This window comes from Cyrtonyx montezumae, unplaced genomic scaffold (assembly GCF_038088225.1).
Source record: "Cyrtonyx montezumae isolate F1298 unplaced genomic scaffold, pur_monq_1.0 scaffold_13, whole genome shotgun sequence".
Taxonomy (NCBI): domain Eukaryota; kingdom Metazoa; phylum Chordata; class Aves; order Galliformes; family Odontophoridae; genus Cyrtonyx; species Cyrtonyx montezumae.
In genome coordinates, this window is record NW_027071859.1 from 27,951,564 (window position 1) to 27,974,151 (window position 22,588).

Consider the following 22,588-nt stretch of genomic DNA (forward strand, 5'->3'; position numbering starts at 1 on the left):
TATTTCAGAAATGTTTAATTTCTGTAGAAGTTGTCAGGAGTTTTCTGAAAGATTGGCAGCTGTATCTGAGAGCTTTTGGCAGCAATGCATGCGAAGAAAGTTGATTCTCTTTTAATTTTAATTTTATCTTAAAACAACTAGTAATAACGTTGGTAGCAGCAGTATCAACAAAATTGACATGGAAAGGACTTTCATTAGCTGGACTTGTGGCTCCACTGTACATTTTTTGTTAGTTTCTTTGGACAGTTTGTACCTGTTGATTTAGAAACTTAGGATGGCATTATTGTGATTTTTGAGATTCATATAAGGCTTAGTTACCTGAAAGTAGTCATTTGATACTATTTGATGGCCTATGGTACATGACGTGTATGTGATTGGTAGATGTGCTATAATAGCTGTGGCAGGCTTATGCCCTCTGAATTGTTCTGTGGCAGCAGGTGGGATGTGCTGACTTCTCTCTAGTGGGACAAGCATGATGTTTCACTTTATTTCATTGTGTCTGCTTGGGAGTTAGTGTGCTCTCGTTGTATCCTGTTGGCTATATTGACTAGACATCCACTGACAAGAGTGAGAACTTAGATCTAACTGTCATGCCTATATACATTTCCATGTAAACACTGAAGTCTTCCTGTAATCCTGAGTTTATATCCTTAGCACATGAGTTTTGATTTGTAAAGTTAACCTCTCAGTTAACTATGAAATGCAAAAAAAACATTATGCCTGGTACATGTGGGAAAATCTGGTGAGGCAGGCTTTTAAACATACATTGTGGATGCTGTCAGTCAAATATCTAAGTGGCAGTGCAGATTGTAAGATGGCGATTTGTCCTGTTAACAGTGGATCCTCTTGCCATTCAGGCATACCTTGAAGTGCAATTGCTATGTGATGTTGATATAAGATTGCACTGGGATGTTTATAGGGCATTTACAAAGTTGCTTTTTTTTGATTGAAATGTAAAAGAATATAACCTCATGAAAACTTCTGTGCCTTTGCAAAATTTAATTGCATTTGTCCACTGGGGAAAATGCTGTTGGAGAGTGTGAGGAGAAAAGGGGGAAGAAAGCAATTGGCTGTCAGCATAAGCCTCATTTTCTTGGAAAGTTGAGATAAAAATATCTAGCTGAAATCCTGAATTATGAAGAAAGTCTGCTCTGTGCAGAGTAGAAGAACTGAGAGTGCTAAAATGGCGATATATCACAGTCCTGAAATGTCTGAGCCCCTTATGTCTGATGAGCATCAGTCTGGGCAAAGAAGTCCCACCCCTGCTCAGAAAGACAAGAAACATAATTAACTGTCCTTCTGAACTCTTGTTCCAGAGAGGAGGCTGCAGCAAAAGCAAGACTTGGATTCCTAGGCTACTTCTGTACTAACAAATCAAACATAGTCTGAGTCTGCTCCTGAGCTGTTAAACTGACAGAGGGTTACTTGGCTTACTGTTTGTCTTCTTGCCACTAGCGCTTTCTCATCAGTTAAGTTTTCTTGGTGGTTTTTGAATTGAGGTGTTCCAGAGATCATCTCTAGGAAGCAGTTTGCATGCAGCCACCTTGCTTTGAATCGGTTTTAGTTGTAAGTGCAGATTGTTTCATGTCATTTAGTGCTCAAAAATGTTTGTGTGCTGGTATTTGAGATGTTTTAAGATGTAGTTTTCCAAGAGAGAGTAAGCTACTGCATTGGAGAAACATCTCCTTCCCTCCATTCGCCTCCATTTTTGACAGCATTATGTAATTGCTCATCGTATCCCTCCATGAGAAAGATTGCTGAGACAAAAAATGAACCCAACTAAAAAATACAGATAAATTTCTACCATGTTTTCAAGTTCAGCTGGTTTGATCTGACAGTCAAAGAAGATGCAATGGATTATGTGGTATTCTGAAGCCAGAAGCAAGAGAGTAGGAGAGCAAACCAGGATAGGGAAGAAGAGCAAGTGACGGTGAGAAGAGTGGTGAGAAGACCTTCGCTTTTGGTGATAGGGAGACATTAGAGGTAATCAGCTGCCCATATAATTTTGAAAATGTGTGAAAGCTTGGTTTCACAAGTACATTTTCATTACAAAGATAGGTTTGCTTGCTTATTTAGATTTTGGACTTTTGAATGTGAGGATTGAAATAGATTTTCAGCTTCATCTCTTTATATTTTCATGGAGTGTAGGAGTTACAACTCTATAGCTACTGTGTTATTACGTAATTCATTTTGATATAGTAATAGCTGAATGCGGTGCTACTGACTGATTTGTTTTGCTGCTTCTTTTCTGCTACCTGAGAAAAATGAAGTGTTTTGTAATGTAACTAAAGTGTGTGAATGGAAAGTATCATGAGATAAAATTGATGGCGTTCCTTCCCTCTGACTTTAAAGCGGTGATGTAGGATGGTGGCTTAGCTCTGCTGAAGTTAATAGTGTTTGTAGCAGAGAAAAGGGTCTGCCTAATTAGATCTGCTTGAAATACCTTGTGACTTCTAGAAGTTATATATATAGAAGAAGGTGGCTAAAGAAACATCAACAAAAGCAATAAACAGAAAAGACGTTGTCTAGACATCTTTCATGAGTGAAAATATTCTGATTGGATGAAGTAAGGAATATCTTGTGGTCTGCTATATTAACACAACTAATTATACTTAATTTCTTGTGTGTAGATGAAGCAGGATGCATGGGTGTTTGTGCAGTTGTGAGTTTACCATTTCTGAACTCATGAAGGGTGAAGGACTGTACTCACAATAAAGCCTCACAAATGTCTGGGCTTGGGATTTTGGGGAGTTTGTTCCAACTTCAGTGTGAGTTTGGCCTGGCAAGTGGCTCACAAATTTGGTTTAAGGTTTGTTTCCCTTTAACATGATCTTACCCTCACAGTGCATGTTTGGAGTGAAGTCTCCAAATTAGAATATGAAAAAAGCCTTTTTCTTCACTTTAAAACACAGTTTTAAAATATTTAATAATAAAGAAGTGCTCTTATTTTCATAATTGAAAATTATCTTTTTCTCTGTGTGCATGGTTGTATATATTGTTTACTATGGGCTATTTCAAGTTGGAATTTCATGTTGTGTTAGTACAGGAATACTGTTCCTACTCATTGTGGATCACCAGTACCTGTAAGAGTAAGTTTGGGGAATATTTTTTCTGTGAATGAAATACCCCATATTCCACTTGAAGGCAAGCATGGAATCCCTCTAGCATGTTATCACGCAGCCTGTAAAGTTTTTGATGTGAATCTGTGTGGGAGTTGTTGACCCACCTCTGCTTAGTTCTGTATGTGCCACGTTGTTTCTGTTGTGTAGCAGTAAAGCCTAGATCCCTTTGCTATGCAGTGCAAATGAACATTTTTCCTGAGCTATGCATTTGAACTCTTTGGATGAGGAGCACCCCTTTCTTGGTTCACTTAAATAGCTTCATGTGCAGGTATGTGTTGATTTATGGGAGGATGCTACAAACCCAGAAACAAACAAAAAAAAGCCCCAACCCAAAACTATAGATGCCTTGGTTGACTTAATATAGTGCTGCATCAGAGCTCACCATCCAGAAAAGAGTAAGCAAACTATTTTTGACGTGACAGTCCAGAGGAAAATAATCTTAACACCCTTCATTTTACTGATGCATCGCATGGAGGCCCAGAAGCCACATTAGAGAGCAGTAATCCTTCATCAGAGCATTTGTTTGGTTGCCTAACATCTGTGGATTGTTAAGATAAGTTATTACACAGACCTGCTTTCGTTTAGATTAGTTTGGATCACATCCCAGTATATTCAATCAGGATATAATTCCTGCATGCTGCTAAATTGCTTGCTCCACATACTTCTCTAAAAATGTTTTTCAATATAGCATTTTTATTTCTAAAAACGGTTTTTAGTATACAGTTTTATCACTGAAACTGTTATACCACCTCAAGTTTTTGTGGTTTTGATTTTTTTGTTGTTTTAAAGAAAAGCTTTTTCATTTTTTCTTTTGGTCTGAATATATCTCAAGGCAAATGTAACATTTCTTAAGTCCTGAAGAGAATCCTAAAGAGGGATGGTAGTGTAGCTTCTTGTGAGTATAATGCAGATATTCTATGTGTGCTATCTGTGGTGACTGGTTTGTATTTTGTGTCTAAACTCTGGTATTTAAAGGCAGCTATAAGAAAATGCTTTTTTTTTGTACTTACATGTCTAGCATTTATTTTGGTATTCTGTATTTATTTGTATCTATTTGTGCATTGGCTGTTCCTATTTGTTTGGATTTTATAGTAGTTTCATAAAATTAATTAAAATATCAAAGTGATTATGTAAATTAATGATAATTTCTGATGTTTATTACATGCCTTTATACATATTTAAATGTTGAAATACATAAAATTGTAAATGAAGTCTGTTACTCCTTTAAAGTAAAGCTAGCATACTTACATCCATATGCAATAAATTTAGAATATTTCAATTTTTTATAGTATTTCTTACTGTTCCTTTAACAAGCTTCGCTTTCTTAAATTTTTATTAATCCTTTTTTCAACTTTCCCTGTGAATCAGTGATATATATATAGGCCATACCATATTTTTGATTGATGACTTCAGTTTATAGCACTGACATAAATTTTACATACAAACGTGTGTGTATGCACACACTTGTTGTCTAATGAGATAACTGTTTTTTACAGAGCCTATAAAGGCATTTATAGGTGTGAATTCTTTCTCCTTTTAGCCTTGCTGTTCTTTTGAATACCTGTAGTAGTAATGCCAGACTGAAACCTGTTCTGCTAAAAAATACAGTTTGATAACCAGAATTGCTATATTGAGAAGTGTTCTAGTTGAAGGAAATACAACATTTTGGAATCTGAGTGTTTTTTTCTTCAAGGTCTAGTATTTATTTTGAACAATTTGCTCCTCCTCTTCTCCTACTGAGTGCTATCTCTCCACTTTTAACAGCAAACATATTTTTGCTGAAATACTGGGATAATTGTAGATTTTTTTGTCTTGTTTTTGGTTTTTTTTCCTAGTTAGTTGAAGGTTTTTTTTTTTGTTTTTTTTTTAATTGGTATTTTACTATCTTTCCTACTTAAGAAAATCTAGTGGTCCAGATACAGGGAAAAGTTTGATGTTTTCTCAGTGTGCTACAGAAATAGTGTTGGAAGTTGTAATGCATTCTTCAGACCTAAACAGATAGTCTGTTCTAGGGTGTTTTGTAAATAAATCTCTGTTACATGTGTTAAATGTCTAAAATTTTAATGTTACCATAGAAGGTATATGTGCTTCCTTCCAAGGTGGAGAATAAGAGCTTGCTGCCAAAGTTTTGTCCTGTTGCAGTTTCCTCCCTCTAACAATTGTTTTTTCTGTTCCTTTTCATTGTAAGTGCTGTATCATTTTACCACAGTTGTATCATTTCTGTATTGACACAAAATAATTTAAACATATTTTTCACTCCAACTTCTATCATCCTTCTTGCTCTCTTACTTCAGCTTTACCTTTACTTCTTTCCACATTCAACTCAGTGTTTTCTTTCCATTTTCCTCATTAGTTTTCAACCTTACTTTCCCTCTCTATCTGTATTTCTGAAAAAATTCCTTCTTCATATATTCTTCATGCATTTTGTCTTCATTCTTCTACCTCAAAAGCTCCTTTTATCTGTCTCGTTTATTAAAAACACATTCACAAACTGCATTCTACTCAGGAATCTTTTATTTTTTGCCAGTATTTCATTCTCATATTTAAGACTGTGTTCTGCAGTATGTAGACTTGAAATGCACAGTCTTGCTTTGTTGTATGCACTCCTGTTTATCAGTGTATTTGGAACTTAGGCAAAAATCCTGTGCAGCACCACTGTATTTGTCAGGTATACATTTGTTTATTTATGATTTATCACTGTAAATCAGATGGATCTTTTTAAATCATTTTCAAGTAGTACAAAATATGGTACTGTTGGTGCATTTAGTTCTCTATTAGTAGATTTTACATAGGTCCTTCCTTACGTCTGTGGTAAGTAGCTGTTGTGGATGTAGCTAAATATACACCCAGTAAATTCTGAACTTATTTATAGAATAATATTTTGTGGTACAAGGAAAAATTGAAGGGAAATGCCATGTCAGTTTTCTGTGGCAGTGGACCAGCAGCTGGGTAGAGCTCTGCTATCCAGATCTAGGCTTTGCCAGGTCTGGTGGGGGCCTCACCACAGCCAGCACACAACCACTGTGAGTTGAGAGAGCTAGGGCTGGGCTGAGGAGGGTTACTATATTGGCATATATTGACAGCATATTTTGGAGAAGCTTGCAGAGCATGTGCCTGTAGGATGCTTGGCTCTGGCCAGTGCAGGTAGCGCTTGGAGAAGCATGTTTGAGCACTGGCATGAGCACAAACCTCATCAGTTTAGAGGAAATGGGAGGCCATAGCTGACCATGAGAAGCGTGAGCATGTGCTCCATGGTCTGAGGGATAGCTGCACTGACTCTTCTTGTTGTCTTTAACTAGGTTATGTGGGTATGCAATTTATGTCGAAAGCAACAAGAAATCTTAACAAAATCCGGAGCGTGGTTTTTTGGAAGTGGACCACAGCCATCACCCAGTCAGGATGGAACACTGAGTGATACAGCAACTGGTGCAAGCTCCGATGCACCAAGGGAAAAGAAAGCCAGGCTTCAAGAGAGGTCGAGATCACAGACTCCTTTAAGCACAGCAGCCACCTCATCACAGGAGATCTCTCCTTCCAGTGTTCAGTCTGACCGGAGGAAAGGAGCTGAAGTATCGCAGCCAGCTATGGGCCTGGACCAAAAGCAAGTTTCATCAAGGTCTAGAAGTGAGCCTCCCAGAGAAAGGTAAGGCTTTCTGCCTTGGCAGAGCCTCACAATAATAGATACTGGCCAGGATGGATGGGGCTCTTTGCAAGCTGATCGAGCTGTAGGCATCCCTGTTCATTGCAATGGAGTAGGACTAGGCGACCTTTAAAGACCCCTCGCAACTCAAATGATTCTATGATTCTGTATTTTAAGTGGCTAAATGAGTGAATTCCTGATTTGCACTCATTGTGATGAACTGGGCAAAGAGCCTCACATTAAGGGAGGATAATGTGATGAATCAGTTGCTGCTCTTTTGACTGCTGAGTGCCAGGTGTGGAGTAAATGAGGAGGGGCCATGTGGCAACAAAATAAGATTCTGCCATGGAAGATTCTCCCTTGGATCAAAAAATTGATTGTTCTTTTCTTATCTGTTGAAGCTGAAAAATAAATGAGAAGGAATGGCTAATAATCTATTGTGTGGGTAAGGTCAGTGCTAGCTTAACAGGCACAAAACTCTGGTTAGGGTTGAGCACAGGTATAATAGAAACCAATACCTGATGCTCTTCCCTGATTCTATTGACTTTTTTCCCCTAACGTTGAGAAGGGCCACAGAACAGTCATCATGAAGTTGAAGGACACTTTTAATGCATCAAAAGGTTTTCTATTTCTGCTTAACTATCCAAAAATGAAATAGTTTTATTAATAATGTAATAGCAGTGTTCTTTACTTTTTATTGGGACTTTCAAAGGAAGTCCAATGCTTTTGAATGGAGAGCATTGATGATGAGCCAACATATCGCCAACAGCTCAGGAAGATGGTGATGGAGGAAAAAAAGGAGACAAGGACTTAATTTGGATCATATCCAACTTTGACTGGCCCATAGGGTACATCTGAGATATCTAATCTGAAAAATGTATGTGTGGAAGAAAAGAGGAAGGGAAGACTCAGTGTCATGAAGTCAATCCAATTGGCTTTTTCCTGGTGCAAGTTCATCAAAATATGGCATATTTCTGTATGTATATTACACAAGTATTCTTGTTGTGCATTAAATTTTTCTAAATACTGAATTTCTTTTTTATTGTAGGAAGAAGACGTTGGTTTCAGAGCAGAATGGCAAAGTTGTAAGGAGTGAGCGTAAGCGTGTGCCAAAAACCTCACTTCAAAAAGAAGGACCAGCAGATGATAGGGAACGTAAAGAAAGGCATGAAAATAGAAGACTAGAAAAAGGGAAGTCACAGGACTATCCTGACTTGCCAGAAAAAATTGAGGAAGGCAAAGTGCCTGATGATGAAAAACAAAGGAAGGAAGATGAATATCATACTCGGTACAGGAGTGACCCCAATCTGGCAAGATATCCTGTTAAACCACATCCTGAGGAACAGCAAATGCGTATGCATGCCAAAGTTTCTAAAGCACGGCATGAGAGAAGACACAGTGATGTAGCTTTGCCACACACAGAAATGGAGGAAGCGGAGGTACCTGAGAATAACTTAGGAAAACGCTCACAATTACAGGGAACTCAGGACAGAAAATCTCTTGTGGAAACTCAGAGGTCGTACTCTATAGACAGAACAGGTGATGTAAGAATTTCTGTTTCTAAACAATTAACTAATCATAGTCCACCAACTCCCAGGCATAGTCCAGTTCCTATAGAACACGTAGAATACAAGAACCACGATTCCTTTAAAAAACAGAGCCGCCTTGATCCTAGCTCTGCTATTCTCATGCGAAAAGCAAAGCGGGAGAAAATGGAGACTATGCTAAGGAATGATTCCCTTAGCTCTGACCAGTCGGAATCAGTGCGGCCATCCCCTCCAAAGCCTCATAGAGCAAAAAGAGGCGGAAAGAAAAGGCAGATGTCAGTTAGTAGCTCAGAGGAAGAAGGGGCTTCAACACCAGAATATACTAGCTGTGAAGATGTGGAGATAGAAAGTGAAAGTGTCAGTGAAAAAGGTAAGGACCTTTATCTATATTATGCACATGGCCATGGTTTTGGGAAAAAACAAAAACAAAAACCAACAGCTGTGTTTTACTCTCTTTTTTGCCTCATTTTTGAACATACACCTTTGTTTCTCCCCTTTCTGCTTTTCTTTTTTTTCCCAGCTGAGAAGTCTCTTATACCTGTTTACATTTGGTTTGCAATGTTTCCTTTTGCATTTATAGGTGAGGTTGTTACGAAGTAGCATGAACTGATGAGTTCTTCTAATTTACTTCACTCTTTGACAAGAATGGTTAGAGTTTAAGAATTCTAGTTTATTCTCTTGATGATATTTGTACAGCTGGTCATTGCTTTATGCAGAATTATTTTCTTTGAATCAATTCAAGTTGAAAATGAGTTCTGTAACGATCTGAGAACATGGTAAAGTGTTATAATCTTCCTCATACCTCAATTTTAAGATATGAGACATTTTAAGACATTTTTAAAATTATCAAAGTCCTTTCAGTTTACTGTTAACAGTGGTAGAATATTCAGCACAAAGAGTTTTATACAAGAAAGAGAATTACCTAACCTATTTTCTAGATGATTTTGGTCTGAAGCTTACAAGTATGCCTACGTTCTGTTACTTCAGTATTTGTTGCTGGTAATGCTCAGCAGTAAGGAATTGGTGTAGTTCACTGCATACTTTTAAGCAAAACTTTTCTTCTTGCCAAAGAAGTTAATCAAATTCGTGAATGGTGAGCAGATAAAATAAGCATCACCAGAAAAGGTTGTGATAGATTACTGTCAGGCTTGTAACAGTAGCTTGTCTTTAAGTGTTGTTTTGTGGAACTGGGTACTTTCTGTGTCTGGAAGTAGTTGTTGGCTCTTTAACTACGTTTGTAACTTTAAAGGTTACTGCAGGTGTTCGTACTCAAAATGCCAATGACATATCTGCATTCCTTTTTAATATCTGCATTCCTTCTTATATCCCGACATGTCTTTGATTCAGATATGCTAATCTGTCTGTCTGTCTGTATCTGATGTTGTAGTCTCCTGACATCCCCTGAAGATCTGGTGTGTGCATATAAGGAGACATCTGTTTTCTACCCCATCTGAATAACTGTTTGTTTAACTATAAGTACTGACTTTCCATTCAAATTTCTTCTCATTTTGAAGGAAAGGTGGTGACCTTGAAATTTTGCCCCTGAAATTTTTATCTAGATTTCAATTACACATTAAAAATTCAGGAAGAAAAAAAAGAACTAAAGAAAGCGGAACAAAACAAACAAAAAAAACAACACCCCTTTTTGCATGTGAAGGATGTTTGGAAATGTGGAATCTGAATCTCGGAGTTACTCAAAGTCTAATGTACGAGGCCTTGAGCAACTTATTCTAGTTTCCTCTAATTGACCCAACTTTAAGCAAAAGTATTTGAACTAGGGACCCTCAGAGATCCCTACATGTGCATGGGTGTATGTGTATGCAACACATAATACCAGAAGGATGTCTTCACATTTAATAGGCATGAGGTTTAGCTGTTATGGTTTTTATTCATTTGTGTTTTTGGCCTGCTGTTCTTATAACTGAAAAAGTGGAAAGCCTTTGAAGGAGGGCATTGTAGTACTGAAGAAGAGCTAAGCAGTGTGAATACAAATGAGAAAGCAAGAACTTTTTTTGGTAGTATGGTATCCAATTATTTTTAGAATTGAATTTTCATCAGTACTTGAAATAACCTGCAGTATTTTGTAAGGACAGATGGAAAGGCAGGATGTTTTTATTGACTAACAAAATCTTTTAGAAATCTTTTCATATCTTAAAGTTAAATAAATAAATAAATAAACATCCCAGTAGTTACTAAAAGATACAAAATGATGAAAAAATATCACTATAATAACTGAGATCAGAAACCTATCCCCTGTGATTAACAGCATAATTAAAGCAGACTTTCATCCACCACTCCATTAGTGCTTTGCTGGTAATTTATGGGAATTACTGCACAGGTCTTTATTTGTAGCTCTTTCGGTTCAAAGCCCTGAAGCGTCTGGAATCTATCCTCTCATCTAAGTTATCTACTCAATCAGATATCTAGTGCCAAAATAATACAAATGGAGCTGGAATGATAGAATTACTGCAAATAAATTTTGAACTTTGATAAACCCTTACCAGTAAATCCAATATCTTAAGGTTAATATTTGTATTTAGTGACTGCCAATAAACAAAACAAAACAATCAAACAGACAAAAAAACCCCTACAAAATAAAATGAACAGCTGGCAACTGAGTAAAAATCAAGCACTTTTCTGGGGAGCAGAGATGCTGGAAGACTGTGGAAGAAGGGGACCTGGGGGTGTTGGTTCAACAGCCAACTAAACATGAGCTCAGCAGCATGCCCAGGTGGCCAAGAAGGGCAGTAGCATCCTGGCTTGTACGATAAGCATAGCCAATGGGATCAGCCTCCTGTACTCAGCTCTGGTGAGGCCACACCTTGAATATTGTGTTCAGTTTTGAGCCCCTCACTGCGAGAAAGACACTGAGGCCCTCGATTGTGTGAGGGGTCTGGAGCACAAGTCTTAGGAGGTTTGGCTGAGGGAACTGGGATTGCTTAACCTGGAGAAGAGGAGGCTCGGGGGAGACCTTATTGCTCTCTACAGCTCCTGGAAGTTGTGGTAAGGGAGGTGTTGGCCTCTTTTCCTGCATAACTAGTGATAGGTCTAGAGCGAATGGCCTCAAGTTAAAGAATTGATCAAGTGATAGGATAGGCTGCCCAGGGAAGTGGTGGAGTCACTGTCCATGGAGGTGTTCAGGAAATGTTTATATGTGGTACATGTGGATATGGTTTAATGGGGAATTATTGGTGGGAGGTGAACTGTTGGACTAGATGATCTTTAAGGTCTTTTCCAACCTTGGTGATTCTGTAATTCTATGACATTAATCACAGTAGTGTTTTGTACTATTTTCAGTTCTGTATTGAACAGCTAATATATGTTATCTTTGGAAAATGATCTAAGGAGAACTAATGCCCTACTGAGAAAGATATGAGGGTCCAGGTTAATGAAAAACTTAATATGAGCCAGCAGTGTGCGCTCACCATCTGGAAGGCCAGTGGTATCTGTACTTTGTCAGAACAGGGGTGGCCAACAGGGCGAGGGAGGTGATGATCCCCCTCTATTCTGCCCTTATGAGGTAACATCTGGAGTACTGCATCCAAGTCTGGGGTCCTCAGCACAGGAAAGATGCTGAGTTTTTGTAGAGGGTGTAGAGAAGGGTCCTGAAGGTAAACCAAGGGCTGTAGCACCTCTCCTATGTGAGATGAACTGGAAAAGAAAGCTATGAGGAGACCTCACTACAGCCTTCTAATATTGAAAAGGAGTTTATAAACATGAGGGAAATCTACTTTTTACTTGGGTAGATAGTGGTAGGGCAAATGGGAATGGTTTCAAACAAAGGAGGGAAGATTTAAAAATCTTCCCCTGACATCTAATCTGACTGACCAGAGAGTTTATGAATGCCCCATCTCTGGAGGTGTTTAAGACCAGGCTGGATTGGGCCCTGGGCAAATCTGATCTAAGTACTTTAATTCTCCACAAAATATTCTGTGCATTAGCCTGTTTTCTGAGCATAAAAAACCCTCTAAAAGTGTAATTTAACAAGTGACTTATCGCTTGCTATTTTATGGAATTATTTATTATAAATTTCTCCCGAATTACCTTTACAGAAAGTAAATGCCTTTGACACTCCAATGCGGTTTTGTATCTTTGGTAGAGAACTCAAAAAGTTATGTTGCATTTTTTCTACTTTTGAGTGGCTGACGCACTGGAAGGCTGTGCTGCCATTCAGCAAGAGCAGGACAGACTGGAGAGTTGTGCAGGGAGGGACCTGATGATGTTTAGCAAGAGCAAGTGTAGAGGCTTGCACCTGGGGAGGAATAACTACATGCATCAGTACAGGTTGGTGGATGACCTGCTGGAGAGGAGCTCTGTGGAGAACTTCAGTGTCCTGGTGGATGACAGGTTTGCCATGAGCCAGCAGTGTGCCCTGGTGGCCAAGAAGGCCAATGGGATCCTGGGTGCATTAGAAAGAGCGTGGCCAGCAGGACAAGGGAGGTGATCCTCCCCCTCTACTCTGCCCTGGTGAGGCCACATTTAGAATACTCTGTTTGAATATCTGAGCTCCCCAGTTTAAAAAAGACAGGGATCTCCTAGAAGGAGTTTGGTGGAGGGCCGCAAAGATGCTAAAAGGCCTGGAGCATCTCCCATATGAGGAAAGGCTGAATAACCTGGGGGAAAAGAATAGTAGAGAAAAGTTCAGCATAGGGAAAGGACTACTGAGAGGGGATCTGATTAATGTTCATAAATATCTCAAGGGAAGATGGAGGCAAATGGATGTGTCCAGGCTCTTCTTTGTAATGCATAGCAACAGGACAAGGAATAATGGCCTAAAACTTGAATATAGTATACTTTGTACAAGCATGAGGAAGAACTCTGTGGTAAGGGCGCAAGAACAGGTTGCTCAGAGAGTCTGTGGAGTGTCCTTCTATGGAATATTCAACACCTGTGTGATCTATTTTAGTATACCTCCTTTAGCACAGGGATTTTACTTGATGATCCCTTGAGGTCCGTTCCAACCTCTGTGATTCTGTGAACTGTTTAGCAGTATCCAAAAAGGTCATCTCAAATTTCCTTTTTAAAAAAATACTTTAACCTGTAATAGACATTATTAGTGTTTGCTGATTAATCATTTTTATCCTATTATTAATACAGGCTGTAGGAATCCTTATTGTTAAATCCACAGTAGTTGAGCATCAGGTGCCCTGAGTTCTCTGTGACAACAGCAACCTGGGAAGGCAAAAAGTCCTCTTAGAAAGCATAAACTGCATTTATACTCTCTGTGAAGACTTACTGGGATCATGTAAATGAGACAATTACAAACACAGTTCAGACCTAATTTTGAAACGGAACATCTGCCCACTGTCATCCAGTGCAGATTTCTAATTAGATTTGGTGAAAATTGAATGAAGACCATATTCTTCAAATTTAGAAATAAGAATTTGTGTAGAACTAATAGTTTTGTGTCCAGACAAGTTTGCTTAACTTTTTATTGCATTGTAGCTATGAGAGGTGTTTTTGACTTCTGTCGTGCATTTTTTGAGAGCTGAAGATGAAATAGTTCTGGAGTTGGGGACAGTGTAAGGAGGTAAACTGCAAACTGTTCATGTGCTTTAATGTGAATAGGTGTAGTGCTTTTACATTCTGCATAGTCATTTTTCCTATTTGCTTCAATATGTATTTTGTTCACATGGTTGAGGCTTGAAAATATGCCTCATACTCGGGTATTGATAGCAAACTGGAAAGAGCCTAAGTAAATCTCACTTGTGTACTTGCAGACTTGTGGATGAAGTCCCAGTCTGAGGCTTCATGCTTGGATGCTCCTGAAGGAAAGGGAGCAGAAATCCAATCCCTGCTCCACAATTTCTTCTGTAATGTTGGCAACCAAAGCAGGGCATGTGACAGGGTTTATAAATGAACCGAGGAAAAGCGTCACTGAAAAACTGCAGAGAAGTGGAGGCTGGTTTTAAATGTTCTTAGCTGAGTATTTTCACATAGGTATTTTAAATCTGTAATGTAGGCAAGTCAAGTCCTACTGTAACATCTGCTGGTGTATTTTAACATCTGTTCACTGGGAGAGCTGGGCATGAAGTTTTAAAATGTGCGGAATTTGTTCAAATCTGTGACAGTTTTAACTTCAAGTAAAAGCAAGTACTCATGCTGTGGAGATTACTAGTTCTTAGAAGTTAGTTCAAATTTATGTTCTTGTCCTTGTGAAATCAAATCTACCTCTAATTCTAATGAAACTATAATCTAGCTCTAGTTTCAGAATTTTGGTCAGTGTTAAACTTATTCAATGCAGTTAGTACTCTGTACTTTTGAGTAGCTGAAATTATAATAGCTATGGAGTTATAAGCAAATGCTTGTTAAATTAGTGTTAGGCAGTGAGTTGCCAGTGCTTAATTGAGATAAAAAGCCATATGACTGGCAGTGTTGCAGCAGATATGTGACTGAATTCTCTTGGTAAAGCATTTTAGCTAGTTTTCTGTAGGAATGTTGTGAACTCCTGTAACCTTAAATTAGAAACTCTTGGGATAACAGGCAATTTGACGTTCTCTATGGGCTCAGGCTGTATTTAAAATACAGGGTAGGGATGACTTGCTCTTAGAGGAGAAAAACAAACCCCATAAAAAAGATCTCACAAACTCAAATTCAAATGGATAAAAATTTTTCCTAATGTTCACTGTTTCTGCCTGTTTTCATGTAGACACATTGAGCCTTGTCACCATGCCCAGGTAGGTTTAATTATTTCTCTTGGGGCAGGCACATGGGGTTGCTAGTAGTGCTGAAGCAGAGTTTGCAGAAGAACAACTGCCCTCCGGGATCTGGAACAGAAATAGAATCTTAGGAGTAGGTTCAGCTGCCATGGTCTCTTTTCCACTGACAAGATGCTCTCAGATCAGCTGTACGAAAAGTTGATTAATCTGTTCACATTTCCCAGTTTACATCTCACTGCCAAAGAAGTCTTAGGGAGTGGCTGTTCCTACAGGACACTGGAAGGAGGCACTTACTTAAGCATGCATTAATTTTTGTTAGTAAACTGATATTATTTTTAACAAACAAACATCACTTGCATTTAGACTTATGTTCAAGTGTTTATTTTAAAATTTTTCTCTATATGTATTTTTCTCTTGTTTTAAAACAGTAACAACAAAATAAACCCACAACAAATAATGGTATTAACTTAGGGCTTATTGTCAGAACATCAGTTGTGTGCACTATGGTGGGCCTAATCTTACTTTGACCTAGAAAGTTGTCATAAGGATTAGGAACGAATTTTCTGGCTTAAACATTAAGCAAATGCTTAAACAAAAAACATGCTCAGTGTTTAGCCCAGCTTACAGATGTGTTGGTTATTTGTTTGTTTGGATGATATATAGATTTTCAAAAGTAATGAAAATGCTTTTTAATAGACACAGGTCTTTCAAAATTATATCAGCACGATACAGTACTACTGCTCACATTTCTAGGTTTAAATCTGAACTTTTTAGAATTAAAGGATATGAAAGAAATCTGAAAGTAAAAGAGGGAATGTGAATTGTCAGACTTGTCCTAAACTGGATAAAAAGAATGAACTGGTGATCCCTAGATGTCTTTCACCCATGCTTGTACAACCTTTCAGCCACAGCCTGTACATGAATCACTTCAGGACCAGCATTAACTTTTGTTGTATTTTGCAATGGGGAAAAAAAATGTTGAGAAGTGTTGAAAGGAAAAAAAAAAAGAATTAAGGAATTTTGGTAGGGTGCTGAGGCTGACTTGCATTAGGAGCTGTGATGACATTGCTGCTATTGGTCAGATGTTTTCACTGGAGCCTAAGTTTGCTGATGATACTGGCTTTTGCTGTTGTTCCTTCTTGGGCAGGTAAATTCATGTGCAGTTTAGATGCTTGTCTTCACCTCCTACAGTTTGTAACATTGAATTGGTCTGAGCAGTCCATTGTTATGAGCTCAAGCCTGTTGCTGAGCACAGCTGTCAGAAGTAGGCTTGTCATACCAACACTTTGTACCAGCGCTTCATCCCAGCTTACCTTTCAGGCAGGGATGAATCTTTGAATGTGTGTCTTTCATATCCACTGTGCTGTAGGGCTTGAGAGTTGGCAGATGTCTGTCTCTATGGAGACTTTAAAAGAGCAGCTTAGAAGTAGTAGTTAAATTTGGTGTCACTATTGCTCAGTAAATTAGAAAGTTGGTATGTATGTACCAGTTGCCATTTTCCTGAAAGCATCTGTTTTTTATTGGCAGTTGAATGGGTAAGCAATTAGTCTGAATTAGGTTTAGGCTAAGAGGACCTTTGACCATAAAAAGACTATCTAGCAGATCCTTTTTAGATAATTTAAGTATCGCCCTTATCACAAAGAAAAAATAGGTACTTTGTAAAATCTATTTTTGTATCAAAGATAGTTCATCAACCTGTGGTTTCAGAGAAAGTCCAGGAGACAGAAGTATGTAACTCTAACATTGTAGCAGTGACTGTTGAAGATTCTCCTCAGACGAGGATTGTGAAAATGATCAGTCTGAGGAGATGCTGTTGGCTTTTTTTTTTCACAGATTAGGTAACTGAGGTGTATTGCAACATTACTGGATGATGAAAGTTAGATAGCAATGATCTAAGTTACTGCATCAATGAGATCTACATGTTATTTCTGAACAGTTGCTAAGTTCCTTTGCTTCCACTTGAATTAGTTCAGATCAGATCAGAATTTGAACGAAAAGCTATGGAGTAAGGATGGCATGACAGATTTATCTTGAGCTAAATAAGAAGCCAAACTTGGTAGCTCCATCGTGTGCCCTGCTGATGGGACTACATTGTTTCTACTTTGGTGCATTTTTTGACAGGCAGCTAAGCGTGTAAGCAGAATATGCTCATATCTGAATTGAAAGGAACATTGACGAGCTGTAACAAGTGTGGTGGGTGTTTGGGGTGCAGAAGCTGGCTTAGGAGCTATGTATATTTTTCAGGATGGTCTTCTTAGGCTTTTTCTTAGCAATTATGGGCCAAACAGTGTTGAAAAGTAAAATGTAGAAACAGCACAAAAACATTTCCAGATATGTATATATATATATATATATATATATATATATATATGTATATATATAAAAGAGAATACCATTTTAAATGATGAATGGTCATCAGTTGTCTTTGATAGGTTGTATTTTGACAAAGAATCTGAAAAAAATAAAATCTCTTTATTGAGCAATACCTAACTGAAAAGTCTTCTACTTCAAAAGTACACAGAGAGAACAAAAATGTTTTAGTTAGATTATTGTCAGCCAAACTCTGCATCTAAACCTATCAGGTGTAGGTATATTTTCTCCATTTAGTTTAACTGTGGATGCATAGCCAAAGTGCATCCTAAGTTACATCCAAATTTTCTATGATCCCAGGAGTACGTTTTGTGTTCTGGAGTACAGCTAGCTGAGCAAAGGACGGGCTTAGGTTCATAGGTACATTAGGTTGGAAAGGACCTGCAAGATCATCTAGTCCAACCATCCTCCTATCACCATCCCTACCCAAAAGGGATAGCAAAAAAGGGATACCCAAAAGCAGCCAAAAGGGCCAACTGCACCCTGAGGTGCATCAGGCCCAGCACTGCTGGCTGGGCGTGGGGAGGGGTGACACTGCACTGTGTGCAGTTTGGGGCACCATAGTATAAGACGGATATAAAAATAGAGAATATCCAAAGGAGATCTAAGAAGATGGTGAAGTGTCTAGAAAGCAATATTTATGACGAGCACTGAGGCCCCTTGATTTGCTCAGCCCAGAGCAGAGGAGCTGGGCAGAGGCCTCATGGCAGCTGCAGCAGAGGGGCAGCGCTGAGCTCTGAGACAGCGACAGGGCCCTAGGGAAGGGCATGGAGCTGTGTCAGGGGAGGGCAGCTGGGGTTAGGGACAGGAACTGCACCAGAGGGTGGTGGGCATGGAACAGGATGCACAGGGCAGTGGGCACAGCCCCGAGCTGGGGAGTTCAGGGAGCGTTTGGACAGCGCTCTCAGACATTGGGTTTGATTTTGGATGGTGCTGTATGGGGCCAGGAGCTGGACTCAGTGACTGTGGGTCTCTTCCAATTTGGGATGGTCTGTGATTCTATAAACAATCTGCATCTGTTTTTGTTTTTTGTTTTTTTTTTGTCTGTTGAGGTAGATACATGAGAGAACATTCAGAATCCAGGCAAGCCAAGTTCTTCAGGAAGTGAAACGAAGCCCCAATACTGGCCCTAACCAAAGAGTAGGGGGCTCTTTAAAGAGAAACACAGGAGGGTCAGTGGGAGAATGGTGTGTGCTATGGTAGCACTGGCCACTTTCTGCCTTTTGTTCCTTTTGCAAGGAGTGCTCTCCAGCATTAGGAGGGAACTGTATATGTGTTCCCTGGCCAGCAGATTCTCTGATGGTTGTCTTCATAATAGGTGACGACTGTCCATTGTCCTCCTTCAAAGCATTATTTCCTAACAAGGGCATGCCAGTGCAAAACCAATGCAAACAGTGTTGTTGTTTTGCTAATGCTGCGCTAGAACACTGAAAGTCATCAGTCAGCTGTTTCTGTTGCTTTTGACTATTGGACAGGTCAGAGTATGTAAAACACAGTATTCAGTAACTTGGTTTTTTTCCAGAATTACAGAGAATCTACTTCACTAGAAATTTATTTTCATTCATACTAAGATACATATATATATATTTAAAGATTAAATATTTGTAAAATCTAATTAGATTAATTACTTACATTTTATCTCTTTATTCCACTTTGGATGGAATTTTAAATATGTTAGTTCATCATGTTTTGTATTCTTCACTTTGATTTCTGAACTGTTAGCTTTTTTTTTTTTGTTTGCTGTTGTTTTAGTTGTACAGTATCTAAATATGCTACTGAGAAACACATTTTCACCATGGAAAGCTGTTTCTGCTCAAAAAATATATTTGTTGTTTTAGAATTTGGATATGATTAAGTTACATCAAATTCTCTAGAAAAATTTTATTAGCTGTTGTGATCTGATCTCTGATCTTTCCCCTATATGCTGGGATACATGTTGCGGTTTCCTCTTTTATTCTGAATATATACTTTGGAAATCAAAATGCTTTTTTTGTTGTTGTTTTTAAATTTAGATTTTTTTTTGTATTTTATTTTTCAAGTACACATTGTATAGGATAGATATTAGAACATCCTATTAATTTCTAAAAGATACAGTAACATCTTCATGGATCACTGTAGTAAATCCACATCTTGAGAATTTTTATGTAACTTTAAACAGCCATCTGATTGCTTCATTTATGCAGTTCATTAAAACTTGTTCGGCACACCACTGCTGAATATAAATAACTGCAGCAGTGCTATTGATTCCTCAGCTTGTATGTACCATTGGCTTGAAAACATTAAGAAACTTCTTCCCTATTCTACCCAGTGAGGAAGGAACTCTTCCCCCCCCCCCCCCCGCCCCCAACACACACTTTGCTTCCTGAGGAATTGTTAATTCTGGATTCCTGAAATCATTAGCTGTTTCTGGAGACTGAAACTCCTCGTCTCTGCAGTGAGCATGTATGAACTAATGCAGTAATCAATGCTTGCACTCCACTGCAGAAATCTGTTTGGATGACAAGAGCTCTCATAACCCTGTTTGGTGTCACCAGCGCTGAATGTCTGACGCTGCAGAAAAATTTGGCTTAGGATTGAGATACGAGGACCGTAGGGACATTTTAAATCGTCTCCTTCACACTGGAGTGGATTTTTGATAGGATTTTGGCTTTGCTACAGTTGCAGACTGCAATTTGCAAACAACTAGATGCCAGTTGTTCTTTTTTAACCATTCTATTGCTGATGCTGATATGTTTGCGGGGTTTCTTCAGTTTCTGCTCCATACATTCCATTCAGGGACAGGTAAACAAGTGGCTATATATGGCACAGAGATTTTAAATATGTTTTTCTGTTTAATTATTTATTTAAATGTACCTATTCATAAACAGATTTCTTTAACTGTACGGTTTGAGTGGAGATGTTGTATTCTCTGAATCTAAAGCTTTGTTCGTAGCAAATGTACAGCTTGAGCAGGGAATAAGGAATCATTTTGTTCATCAGTCTGCGTTTCAGTTATGTTTGTGCTCAGAAAGCTTATTTGTCAGATGTAATTTGACGTTACTGATATTATATGGCCTGAGTTTTTAAAGAAAAAATGCTTGTTTTGAAATCACACATCAAAATGTAAATGTTTTTGAAAAGTAATAATAATTCCATTACCTTATGAATATTTCGTATGTTGGAGAAGTCTTTGCTGAAGAATTTACGAATTTAATTGGGAAGCAAATATTCAGGTCTATTACTTGTTTTTTCAGAAGGCAATTGATATGTCCTCAAGCCCCTGGAATGTGTTATCAGTAGCTTTAGCAAGATCAGATTGGAAAATGTCTGTTGCTTATTAATACATGCTATTTTAGAAAAAAATATTATTGAAAGTGTATACATAGTTTTGTACTATGATTTTTTTATTGTTCTACATTTGCATGGTATCTAGATACAGTTATAATAATAATATATAGGTTAGAATAAACATAAAGTTACGATTATGTTGTATATTATCTATCTCTGCAGCACCATACTGATGCATTGCACTTTCTGAACCAGTGAAGGACATTATGCCTCTCCTCTGAGGAAAAAAAAATAGATATCTGTATTTGATATGAGATTCTGAGCTAAATCACTAAGGACCACAAGGGAAAGTCAGAGGAAGGACTGATGATCACAAGTTCCTTGGGGATTATGCAATGTATTGAAAATAACAAAAGTCTTCAAAATCTTTTATCTGGACAGTGCCTGTAAAATTCATTTTTGGAAAGAAAAAAAGGAAAAAAAAAATCATGAGGCAAATGAATCCTAACGACTGCATGAAGAAGTTTTATCTTTTCAAATTTTAAGTTATTTCTCAAAACGTTAGCATCTGTGTGTGAAATTAATTCTTATTGCAGACTTTAGAAGAGAATAAGAGTATGCAGAGAGGAGAATATGGAGAAATGAATTAGAGAAAATGAGATTGAGGAACAGTCGAAACAGAGATGGATTGAAACAGCAGCAGGAATATCAGGAAAACTAGATGCTGCTGAGCTTGGAAATGGACCAAGGTCAGCCCTAGCTGAGAATAGTTTTAAGGAGAAGACTGGGGAAAATGTTTGCACAGATTCTAACACTCAGTTGCCTTTAGTTATACCAAGCAGGTAAAACCCTGTTTCTTCGGGCCACTCATTGTGGTGGACAGCCACAAATTACCTTCCAAAGAACTCCTGCACAGCTTGGCGCAAGTACGTGGAGGTTAACTATGGCTGGGACTGACTCTCCTTTGAGGAGGTTTGGGGCCATGCTGTAGGCATGGCACACAGCAGCATGTCAGTAGCCTTTAATACTGCAGAACAGGGGAGCTAAAGGGTGTTTTAGAACCACACTAACCACTGGCTCTGTTGAGAGTATTTGAGTTTTGTTTGTATATTAGACTGCACAGAACCAGTCTTGTCTCACTGGCTATTGAATATAACTTATTAATCTCTCCATGGTAGCCACACTTCAGTTAATGTAAATATTTAGCAGTGAAAATGTAACTGTTTTCTGCAAGGATAAAACTATAGAGGCTGAACTGTCATGAAGGTCACTGTAATGTCAAGATGTTGGTTAGGTGCCAAGTATCCAGAAGATGCACTGTGATGGAAATCAAAGTAAAAAACTCAAATAACAAAACCTTAAGGTCTCTACCAGTTTGATCTGCAGATGTACTTAACCTCTCTACTGGTGGGAAGCAAGGTTTCAAGTTCTTTGCTGGTTAATTTCTTAGTATTGGTGATCTCTGAATTTAGACTCCAGTAATTCTACCTGCAGTATTCCCATCAGAATGAAAGAAAAGCCTTTAAAACATCTCACTAGTTGCAGATGCAGTGTAACAGTGGAGTATGACAAATGCTCACTGAAAAAAAAGCTCAGGAGGCTCGTCTTCCTAATTTGGTTATCTAGAGTACTACCATCATGATACTGTTGAAATGATTCTATCTTTAATCATAATCCAGAGAATTTCATCTTCTCTATTTACTTCTACAGCCTGGAAGCACCAAGAGGTTTTTTTGTTTGTTTGTTTTTTAACTCAGAATTTCTTTTTCATTGTAATATTGAGATAAATTATCTCCTCAGGTTTTCATGATAATGAAATCATAACTTTTATTCTGAAATGGAATTTCCTTGCTTATTTCTTCAGTGACTTGTGTGGATCTACCCGGTTGTTCACGTGTGCGTGTATGCTGGATGATCAGTGCAAACTCACTGTCTTCCTGCCTATCCCCTTCCTGTGGATAATGAGAAGTCCTGATCCCCACT

The 22,588-nt window shown here is 38.3% G+C and overlaps 1 protein-coding gene across 6 annotated transcripts in view; it reads left to right on the top strand.

Moving 5' to 3' along the window:
• RIMS1 (regulating synaptic membrane exocytosis 1) overlaps positions 1 to 22,588 on the top strand; it is a 287,610-nt gene that overhangs the window by 127,734 nt on the left and 137,288 nt on the right. For 4 of the 6 annotated variants that reach the window (XM_065730880.1, XM_065730882.1, XM_065730881.1 and 1 more), the window contains exons 4-5: positions 6,422 to 6,765; positions 7,811 to 8,679. In XM_065730880.1, the coding sequence (XP_065586952.1) occupies positions 6,422 to 6,765; positions 7,811 to 8,679 (1,213 nt within the window). Of the gene's footprint in view, positions 1 to 3,041; positions 3,090 to 6,421; positions 6,766 to 7,810; positions 8,680 to 22,588 lie in introns of all 6 variants that reach the window. The other 2 variants (XM_065730886.1, XM_065730887.1) reach the window with 1 other exon arrangement.